This window comes from Ziziphus jujuba, chromosome 12, assembly GCF_031755915.1.
Source record: "Ziziphus jujuba cultivar Dongzao chromosome 12, ASM3175591v1".
Taxonomy (NCBI): Eukaryota; Viridiplantae; Streptophyta; class Magnoliopsida; order Rosales; family Rhamnaceae; genus Ziziphus; species Ziziphus jujuba.
In genome coordinates this window covers 19,823,897-19,835,803 of record NC_083390.1, presented here as the reverse complement: position 1 = coordinate 19,835,803, position 11,907 = coordinate 19,823,897, and the positions used below count along the sequence as shown (strand labels likewise).

Genomic DNA, 11,907 nt, shown 5'->3' with positions numbered 1-11,907 from the left:
TTTCAAGTAATAATTTATACCGATTTTGAAATTTCAAAACTAAAATGGCTGAAATTGAAATTTTATAAGCGAAATCTAGTAAATTCTAAACTTCAAATTATTAAAGTGCTATTTCTCCCTTTTTTATTTTTTATTTTTATTTTTTTATAACTTCAATTGTTAATTTATGTATATTTTTTAAATACTAAAATCTCGTTTAGGTGATAAAACATAGAATACTAGCTAGCTAGCTAGAAAATCACTATAAAAAGGGAGGTCACTGCGTAGTGTTTTTCAACCTCAGCCTCCTCTAGCTGCCATTTAGTTGTCTTAGCTTAGCTAGTGTTAGGTTAGCGAAAGAGTATTTGAAGAGAAAAGCATGGCTTTGGTATGTAAACTTGAGACTGAAGTGGAATTCAAATCCTCTGCTGAGAAGATGTACAACCTAATCAAGGGCCGAAACCACCACATCCCCAATGTTTCAAACGGTATTCATGCAGTTGATGTTCATGAAGGTGATTGGGAGACTTCAGGCTCTGTCAAACTTTGGAAATACACCGTAGGTAAGAAAGACCATATATATTTATTTAGGAACTCTCAGGTTATAACTGTTTTGAATTAAAAAAATATATCAGATCTTTTTTATCAGCTTTTGGATTATTTTAATAAATCCATGTTTTTGGTTGTGAATCAGAAATAATTATTATTAGACTAAACTTAATTTGTTGCGGTTTGAAATTATACACTACAGAAGAGAAAGAGGAAACTTTCAAGGAGAAGGTTGAGATAGATGATGAAAACAAAAGGGTGACTCTGGTGTGTCTTGAAGGACATTGCTTGGATCATTATAAGAGCTACAAGGCCAGCTTCAAGGTTACTCCAAAGGGACAAAGTGGAGTCGTGGCAATAACTTTGAATTATGAGAAACGACAAAACGACAGCCCAGATGCAAACAAGTACCTTCAATTTTTGGTCAATGTTATCAAAGATATTGATGCATACCTTATCAAGGACGCTTAATATGCACTGCTATTAAAGCAGTAAATAAAAGCATGGAAACTATAGATATATATGTAATTATGTACATCAATATATATGTCCATCACGCATGGTTGGTTCATCAATATCCCGTGCTATGTATATATATCCAATAAATGAGGCATATTAATCGTTTGTTTCCCTGTGACCTTTGTAGTTTGTAAAGCTTGCTTGCAGTCTTTTATGATGGTTTTAATGAATATTTAGTGCTCCATTTCCTATGTGTTTCTTTTATTCTTAAAAATTTTCATTGTTTAATTCTTACTTCTAGATTTTCATATAACAAATTATTAATTAGTCACATTTTGTGAAGATTTATTAAGTTTAAAATTTTAGGATCAGTGGTGATTAAATGTAGCAATGTTATAAGGTGTGAAAAAAAATATAGTTTTAGTATTGACTGTTAAATTTAATGAATTGAAAAAATAAAAGGTTGTAATCATAAATGATGGATCCAAATCTGGTGTACAAAACCTAAATTTGAGTCCAAAATTGGTAACTTATTATTATTATTATTTCCATTACTTGCCTATTTTCTCTATTATTTTGCACCCTTTTAAATAAGATACCTGGTAACAAACAAAGTGGCACATAAGCAAGCAAAATATGCGGTTTCTAGTGAACATGTAGAAATATGGATGGAGGGTGGGCCATTTTGGCTTCAACCTCTAATCCAAGCTGAAAGTGGTTCTATTTTTATTTCTTAATAAAAGTTTATTTCAAAAAAAAAAAAAATCTAATGTACATAACTCATGACTATTTTGAACAAATTAATTATATATGGAAAGTCCCTATGAAACAACTTAGTGTAAAAATTAATGTTTCCTCGAATAATGATTTGAATTTGAATTTTTCTACCTCTACTATGATAAGAGTTATTAAATAAATGTTTCCAAAATAATGAGGCAAGTATTTTAAATTGCAATTTCATCCTATTTGTAGATTATTTAGCTTAATCTATAATATAACAACTTCTAAATTTTTTTAGAAAATATTTGAGTTTAAAATTTATAGAATCTCTAGCCCCCCAAAAAAAAAAAAAAGTGAATAATTTTTGAAAAAAAAAACAAAAAAAAAAGAAATCTTTGAATAAATTATTTGGTTTAAATTGCTTTATTTACTACACAACGAGCTTCATTATCAACCGTCTTCAATGGATTCCAAGAGGTTGTACAATCGTGCTGCTCATGAGGCCTGCAAAATTAAACATGCTCCCTTCAGAATTTGGTTTTTTGTCCATTTGTTTCGCCACAAGGACTTTAAGATAGAGCTTCATTTGGGTGGTTTGCTTGCCTGAGTGTATTTTTATTGTTCTGTGTTTCTCCCATTAATTTGTTGAATATTTTGGTGCTATTATGTCTGTAGTATGGGGCTACTTTGGACTTTCTTCGTGTAATTTGTTGCTCTTTTTTAAGGATTTAATTTCCGGAAGCAAAAACCAATTACATTTGAATTATTACTATTTTTTTTATTAAATTAAAATTGTACGTACAAGCCACCTATATATGGCACATGCATATATATCTTTAAAACTTAACCATAATTCACCAAACACACTGTTTAACTTTCCACTACATGCAGAGATCTGACCCTACATAGAGCACGAAAGATTCATCAAAGAAGTCAATTATTGGTACTGTCTTTTTAACTATGGTGCCTATATGTACACGTCTGGGGTTTATCAACTAGTACTGTGGCACATGTCCAAGTAACAGCCACAAATTTAGGGTCGATTATTGGTGTGTACCATCTATATAATTTTATTCTAGAGAAGAAGATTTCTTTTTTTTTTTTAGTAAAAATTTTAGAATTAAAAGAGAAGGGGATGGGATTTGAAGCCATGATATATGCGTGTGGTGTACATCACTGCCCCAGTTATTAACTAAATTGTTTTAGAATCCTCATCGCAGGCACCCTCAATTTTACCATCATAAGAATAATAATAATAAAATTCTAGTAACAAGTATAATTAAGAGTGTATTTAAAAATGTTTTTGGAGTTCTAATAAGTTTTTTTTTTTTAAATAAAAAAAAAATGACACTTGTGATTATGTTTAGAAAATAAACACCAAAAGTGCTTCTCTTTGCTTCTAAGAGAAGCACCAAACTAAAATTGATACTTCTGCAAAATACATACTCTAGAATTTTAAAAAGTAAACATTAAATATATTAATTAAAATATAAAAATATCAAAAATAAATTTAAAAGTATGTTTTCTATTATAAATAATAAAATATTCAACTACAAATTTTATGAAACACTTATTACAAAAAATGTTACAAAAATAAATACCATGGAAAATAAATACTCTTAAACAAACAATTCCACACACACTCTAAAACGTATGTTGGACTTTTTTTCTTTTTTCTTTTTTCTTTTTCTTACATGCTATTAAAATGTATATTAGGTTTCAATTTTTGGACGCATAAATGTATATTACATTGATTCAGAAAAAAACCAAAATAGAAAAGAGACATGTTACATCAATTGACTTAATATGTCCAAAGGCATATAAGGAATGCTAGGAGTAAATCAACTTGTGGCCCAACAAAATTCCAAAACAAGTAATCAAAACAAGTGTTGGATTTTTTTCTTTTTTCTTCCGGGCTATTTAAATGTATATAACATTGATTTAGAAAAGTAAAAAGGTACATCTTTTTGAACGACAACATTTTCTACTTACACTACTATTTCATTTAAAATTACCAAAAAATACCTTTTTTAACTTTTTTTTTTTTTTCTCTTTTAAATATTTTATTCTTCTTTTTTCTTTCTTTCCAGGGTAAATTTTCTTCCCTATTACACAGCAGCAACACAGTTCTTTAAAATTAAAAAAAAAAAAAAATTGCAGCTGATTTCTTGGTCTCCAATGGTTGGAGAAAGGCCACATGTAACTGTGACCCTCGTGGCAGACCACCGACCACTATCCACGGCGATTATCTTGCCACCGATTGGATTCTGGATTTGCAGGGGAATTAAAACTTTAAAATTTTCATTACCAGTTGCGAAGCAAAGCCTTAAGTTGCCGAATGTTTGCTGTTGAGCCTTGAAGGATGCTCTTCCCATAGGGTTGCTGCATGTTGGGGAAGATGATAAGAAAATAAAAAAATGGCGTATACCAAAAAAAGTTAATAATAATTAATAAAGGATATTTTAGTAATTTTACAAAAATTGGATGTGTGGATAGAAATTTGGGTCGTGTGAAAAAAGCTCCCACTGTACGAAGAGTTTTACCTAGAAAATAGAAGTAAAAAGACAGACATGTTACATCAATATACTTAATGGACCGAAAGACATAAATGGATTACTAGACGTCAATCTCCTTGTGGCCAGTGGCTCAATTATTATTCTTTTCTCTTTTTTTTTTTTTTTTTAATTTACTAAATTTATTTATAAAAATTTTAATAAACAATTATGATTGATAGATTATTTACGATTTATGATTATGGAAAAAAAAAATCTAATTATACAATGTATTAATACTATTTACCAAAATGTTGATACATATAAAATTACCAATACAATTATTATTCTATATTGAGCAATTGGAAGTCCCTTGTTTTTGCTGTAGGATAAATATCAATCTGCCATCCTCTTTTTAAAATTTTTTTCACAAATACATTTTTACTTTGAAATTTTTACTATAGCCGTTTTACATTTTATTTTTGTTTTATTTTAACCTCTCACATTTTATGTTTGTTTCACTTTAGTCCCTTTTAGTAGTTTAATTGTTAGTCAACTTACATATTTTGTTTGAATAAAACTTCTAACCTTTTTACTTATTTATACATACCAATAATTTATTTATCTTTATAATTTTTATAGTTTTTTCAAATAATAATTATACTTTTTTTTTTATAAATGTATAAAATGTCACAAGAACATTTATAGTTAATAAATTTTAAAAAAAAAATTGTGAATGGTTTGACTAATAAAACGGGCTAAACTGCAAGAAAAATGAAATATAAAAAAAAGATTATACTGAGATTTTCTATAATAAAGATACATTTGTGAAAAAAATAATAAAAATAGAGGGGCAAAGTGATATTTGTCTTTTAAATTTACATATTGTTATGTCATAAGATCTTATATATTGTTTTATTTCAATTTTAGACATCACACGTTCCATTAATGAAATCCAATTAATCCTTCTTTTTAGATTCCGATGTCATAAGTAATTTACCGATAAAGACGACAATACTAATTAAAATGGTGGTTTCAATCAACTGACGCAGATCCAAATCTCATAAGATTTGGTGAATCCATATGTATAAAATATGTGGATCACAATCAATGAGTCACCATGTGCTCTACAGACAACTCAGGCCTTGCCGGGATTAGCAAGACTTGTTCACTGCTTATTGCTTATCCATTCAATGTTGCAGCGTCTTCAATGTGGATGTGATGGGACAATATCGATGGCTAATTCAAAAAACTATTTTTCACTAATCTCCAAAAATATTATTAATTTTTTAAAATTGACTTTTTAAAAAATTCTGTTTTTACAGAAAAAAAAAAAATTACGATGTTTATAAGAACTTTTTGTATTAATAGTAAACAATGAATGTACCGTGTTAACCTTCTACACGTTATTATTGAATAATAATTTTTAAAAATAATATTATATTTATATATGTATTATGTTAATTTTTACAATTTATATTATTATTAAGTTGCTTTTATATATAATTATATTAAAAAATATTTCTACCACTACTAATAATATTCATCACTCCTAATATTTATATTTATATGGCAATTTAATTCAACATTCAAAAAGTTCACTTTTATTTGTAAGATTTTTTTTGTTTAAATTAGAAATTCATTGAATAAAAAAGAAAAGCTATTACAGCAATAATCTAAATTTAGAAGACTGGGCCAATTCATTTGCTTTTTTTGGGGGCCAACAAAAAGAGTAGTTACTAAAATTATCATAATACAAAGTAATGTCTTTGAAGAAATTACTTGAAAGACTTTTAGCTCAAAAAAGTCAAAACATAAATTAAATGTATCCAATTACTCATATCTATAATGAAATTCATTAGTGCTCGTTGACAATGGTGAACTGTACACTTCATGGTGAAATAATTTACTAAACAATGTTATTAGATTTATGATAAGCAACGTAACATGGTATCATATTTTCAGTTTTATTTATTTATTTTTAGTTACGTCATTGTATATATGTAGTTATTTTTCATTAGGCCAGCCAAAGTTGATAGGATGTATGATTAATATATATATATATATATATATATCTAGAAAAATTGACAATATCAATTCATACACTTCATCAAAATTGATAGGATATGTGTCATCTATATTATACCATCTTAAACCGAATGCAAGCTACTAGTAGGAAAATTTTATTTAAGGAAAATAAGATTTGTTGGAATCTGATGATTAACAAATATATTTTTAAATTTCAATTTTTGATATAATTCAAAAGTTAAAAAAAAAAAAACATTAATTTTGATATTAAAAAATTGATTTGAATTGGAAATTATATTCACATACATACATGTGTATATAAACTGTAAATAGCAAAATAATAAGGTTAAAATCCAGAAAAAGCAGTTTAAAAAAAGATTTTACATAATAAATATTACTTGGAATAAGTTTAACAAAGTATGAATTGAATCACCATATTACAGGTAGTAGTTTAGTGAAAGAAAACCACTCAATTATCATATATGGGTTTGAAAGATGTTACTCAAATCTTAAAAAACTTCATTATTATCTTAGAAAGTTCCATACTGCTATGCCGCATGGTGCAAGACCTTTAGTTTGATGTCTATGATATGACCCTAAACATATTTTTTATTTGAAAAAATAAAAAGTATAAATTGAATGATTTCTATTTCTAAAATCTTAAATTGATGTAACATGGTTTATCATTATTTTTAGGGATAATTAGACTCTATCAATTTTGTCTTAATTATATTTTTAGGAAGAATTTTATTTAGACCCCTTCAATTTTGATTTAATTATATTTAAACCACACTTTTAAAATATCATCATTTAGATCCCATTTTTTAGTTTTTATCAATAATTTTAACAGTTAAATATCATAATTATATTTTCATAACATTATTCAATCATAAAAGATTGATTATTATTTTTCTTTAGCATTTAACAGTAAAAAAAACAAAAAATTGATAAATGGGTTGTTTTTGATAAATATAACAAAAAAAATTAATGATAATTTTTCAAAAATATATATCTAAATGTAATTATAGTAAAATTGAATTAAAGTAAATGAAATTTGCCCTTAGTTTTATACATTACCTTAACAGTATATAGATATCAATAATACTAAAAAAACTAATGTTATATACTTGTAGCAATTTAGAATCTAGATGATAAGTAAATGATCGAATATATTTATTTATTTGTGTCTGTGTTTCTTGTTTTGAGGTAATCTTGTGTATCACAGCAAAAGATCTGAAAACGAAGTGTTGAATAGATCTTTCTGAACCATCAACTGGTAATATTATAATGTACGAGTGAACGATAAAAAAAGAATTACAGAGTGAGAGAAAGGGAGAGAGAGGAGCAGAAATTTATAATAGATAGTAATCGTACATGCACTTCCTTCTTCTTTCTTTTATTTTATTTTTTCCCTCCATTTTTGTTATGGGCATAAAAAATATTTTTAATTTTCAACAAATTTCAATTTTATTTTAATTTTAATTTTTGATCCAAAAATATTTAATTCTGATTATGGATGTTTTAATTCAAATAAAAAGGTAATGGTACAAATTTTCAAATTAAAAACCATAAATATAAAATAAAAAAATAACAAATGTACTTTTTTTTTCAATTTTTTAAATATATATTTTTATTTTTGAAAAGTAAATTAAGATATCAGCTTTTAAATTTAGTAGCTCTATTAGAAATTAGATCAATTTGCATCGAATTTTAAACTTTAGAGACCAAATCGTTTAAATGGAAACTTTACAATTCAGATTACGTAAACCCTAAACTTCATATAATAATGTGCAATTTTTCTGAAAATTATTAATTTATGTACATAATATATGAATTATAAATTGTTAGACTACGGTTTAACCCTATAGGTATGTATAGCGTACTAATAGGGTTGCAAATTAATTTGCACTGATGAAAAGGAGGGTATAAGAAAGGGCATTTCTAGAAGAATAATACAGAAAGAAGCATATCCTACCCAAAAATATATGTAGAATCTTCTATATACCAATATTATGTAAGCTGGAGTTGGTAACCATGAAGACTTCTATATTTCAAATGCGGGAAGATTAATTTATATATTAGTAAACTCAACTTGAACTTTTACATGATTTCAATTTTCCATTATATCTATATATATATATAAACATTTTTCTAAGCAATTTGCTCCTCGATTATGTTATAATTAAAGTCAAATTGTCCATTCTCTCCTTTTTTTTTTCTTTTTTTTTTTTAAACAAGGTTTGACAAAATTACACCAAAAAAAATAGACAATAAGATGAAACAAAACAATATAGTCTGAAGTAGTACTAATTCAGCTCAAAATGGATTGAAATGTGATTGCTATATTGTATGATTGGAGGAGCTATTGTGGCTAGCGTTACCAAAGAAGAAATAATAGTAATAATAAATAAATTAATTAAATAAGAGCTAACGTGGCTAGCTAGTGCTAGCTCTCAAAGTCTCCTTTATTATTATTGTTCTATATTATACCAGGCTTATATTAATATTATAATTTAAAAGAGAGGAGATGATTTAAACCCACGATATCAAAGGTGTGGGTGCAACAAATGGCATGCCATTAGATTAATTTTACTTGTAAACTCTCGCAGTGTAGTCTCCATAGAAATGATTTTCCTTTTCTTTTTCTACTTCTATAATATTATATATATATATATATATATATATATATATAATCGTCACCAAATATTTCAGTAAAAATTTAATTAGTTAAGGCAGGGAGTGGGACCGGAGAGAAAGAGAAGTTGAGTAATTCAATTTCTTAATTAATAGTCTCTATTTAAAGGTTGAAGGAAGCGATCAAAGAAGGCCAAACCATAGCCAAAATATCAATCAGGTTCATAATCAACTGGGATTCTGGATTATTATTCCTAAATAGGGAATAGGCATAAATGGCCTTGGTTGGTAAGTTGGAGGCAGAGGTGGAGATAAAGGCTGCTGCTTTTGTGGTTTACAATATCTTTAAGACCCAGCTCCATGTTCTTCCCAACATATCCTCTGATATCGTTCAAAAAGTGGAGTTACAAGAAGGCGATTGGGGCACTCTCGGCTCTGTCAAGAACTGGGATTATACCTTAGGTAACGTGTGTGTATATATACATATACAAAGATTTGATATTATGCCTTGTCCCTCCATTATAAACCGAGAGATCTGCTGTCTGATTATACATAATTTATAAGATATATTTTCAATTATATGTGGCTAAGCTAAGCAGTGATGCCCAAACAAATAAAATTTATATATATATATATATATATATATATCTTCTCTTACCAATGAATCCTTAATAAATTTTTGTGTAGGAAAACATTTTTTGATAAGACTTTAATAAGGTAGTGCCATTGTACTTTATATAATAGTGCTGGACTTTATAATTTTTGTGGAATTCAATAGCTATAAGGTAATTATTTTATTCATGACATTTTTATTGGGAAACAATATGTGGGATATTTTCCCAACCAAGCTATAAAAAATTCCATGAAAATATTAAAACATTATAAATATAGGATTTTCTTTTGGATTGCTTCAGTAGCTAAAATTTAAAAATATATTTTAGGTTTATCTTACCATTTCATAATGGTTTATATTGTCCTCATAAAATATTAATATTTTACTAAACTCATATAATTCAAGATAAAATTTTTGAATCTCATCTGTTGAATTAATTTCATGATTAATAATAAAGGTTATCATGGGAAAACTATTAAAACATTTTGATAGAAAAATAATAGAAGTATATAAATATATAAAGTCTCTAATTAGGTTGATTTAATGGTTTTACTAAAAATTTTCTTTATCAATCATTGTATCACTTTAAGAATTAAGGTTTAAAAATAAATTTATGGATCCCTGGTCCCTATAGCATTTACTTTGTTGGTATAACTATACTTTACTAATCACGAATTAATTTTTAAATCTTAATCTTAATATAATCTACTTAATATAATCTAAATGCCAATAAAGAAGAACTACTTTACATTGAAAATTTATTGACATGACAAGTGCAAAAAGGTTGCCACTCATCTTTCAATTCAATAAATGAATTGTAATCTTTTCTGTTTGCAGCATCAACACTTTTCCATGTTATGTAAGGAACATAAACATGAAGACATAACTCTCACCCTCTTTTAACTCTCTCTCTCTCTCTCTCTATATATATATATATATATAGCAGTGAATCTCTATTTAATTTATTTGTGTAAAAATAGCAGTAAAAAATATATCAAATATATCTAGTATAAAGAAAGATTTAATAATTTTAAATTTATATGCAACAACAGAGTATATAAATTCAATGAAACATTTGAATTTTGTACTTATAAGCTTTATTACAAATTATTTGTTAACTATAACCATTAAATTTATATTGTCTTAAATACTATAAAAGCCCTATTTTCCTTTTAATCAAAATTATTTAATTATTTTTGTGGAATAACTAATATTCATAACTCAAATATTGTTTAAATACGAATATTTGGCTGTTAAACCTTATGTAGCATGGGAATTCCTTAAAAAAAAATATAAAAAATCTTAATGTTAGTTTTTTATGTGTATATATATATATAAGATATGCCAGTATTACCCTTTGCTAATTAACGCATATTTTATTTTATGAAAAATTAATCGTAGATGGAAAGCAATTGAGTATTAAGGAGAAAGTTGAAGTTGTGGACGATGATAACAAGTCTATAACATTCAGCATCTTGGATGGAGCAATTTTGGAGCATTACAAGAGCTTCAAGGCTACTATTCAGGTAACCGATAAGGAAGAGGGCAGTTTGGTCAAATGGACTATGGACTATGAAAAATTGAGCGAGGAAATCCCACATCCACATTCTTATATCGACCTTGCACTGAACATCGTCAAAGATGTTGAAGCTCATCATCTTAATCCTAATACTACCGTTACAAATATCCTTTAAATATTATACTACTAGTGCTTAATGAAAGCGATTATGGTATGGAAATCAAGTTTGAAATGTTCCATCTATATATATATATATATATATGCATATTGTATGAAATAAGTTTTGAGAGTGTGGAACAAGGACCTCTTGCCACATAAGCTGCCAGGTCATCGTCTGTAACTATACAGTCAACATAACTAAGTTTTCGTCACTGTCAATTGTCTCTTGCAATTTTGCAATTAATCTATGTTTAATTAGTCGGTGCCGTGATGAGAGCTCTATATAAAGCACTTGTATATAAATTCAAATCTTTAGTAATACATATATTATAGCTTTTACATAAACCTCTTGTCTGTTCTCTCTGTTTTCCTCTTGTATTTTGTTTCCTAGCTAAGTATATAAAACATGGAAAATGAAGTGAATTTGGATTTTGATGGAACATTGATTTAACTAGGATTTAATTTATGTAGGATATTCGTATACATTTTACCCTCAAATTGACAAATAGATTAGAGAGATCCACTTGAGTTTGATGGTATTTTGTAATTCTTAGAAGGAAAATTTAAGTTAGAATCACAGAATTTTGGAAACTTTATGTTAGAATCACTAAATTTATTAACTAACATTTTGAATACCAATTTATGTAACACTGTTTTTATTGAGTTCTTATTTATACTAACAAAGGGGATATAACAAAGTAGCATTGTTCATTGGATGCTAAATCTTCCTTTCCTTCAACGTACTATGCTTCAAC

The 11,907-nt window shown here is 27.0% G+C and overlaps 2 protein-coding genes across 2 annotated transcripts; both read left to right on the top strand.

The window, feature by feature from the left end:
• Positions 1-255: 255 nt before the first annotated feature.
• LOC107407053 (MLP-like protein 329) lies at positions 256-1,238 on the top strand. Its single transcript, XM_016014279.4, has 2 exons — positions 256-542; positions 731-1,238. Exons 1-2 carry the CDS (start codon positions 359-361, stop codon positions 997-999), a joined length of 453 nt encoding a protein of 150 aa, XP_015869765.3. The 5' UTR covers positions 256-358; the 3' UTR covers positions 1,000-1,238.
• A 7,712-nt stretch (positions 1,239-8,950) lies between these two features.
• On the top strand, positions 8,951-11,463 carry LOC107429304 (kirola). The gene is made up of 2 exons (XM_016039968.4): positions 8,951-9,323; positions 10,876-11,463. The coding sequence occupies exons 1-2, from the start codon at positions 9,137-9,139 to the stop codon at positions 11,166-11,168; spliced, it is 480 nt and encodes a 159-aa protein (XP_015895454.3). The 5' UTR covers positions 8,951-9,136; the 3' UTR covers positions 11,169-11,463.
• Positions 11,464-11,907: the final 444 nt, after the last annotated feature.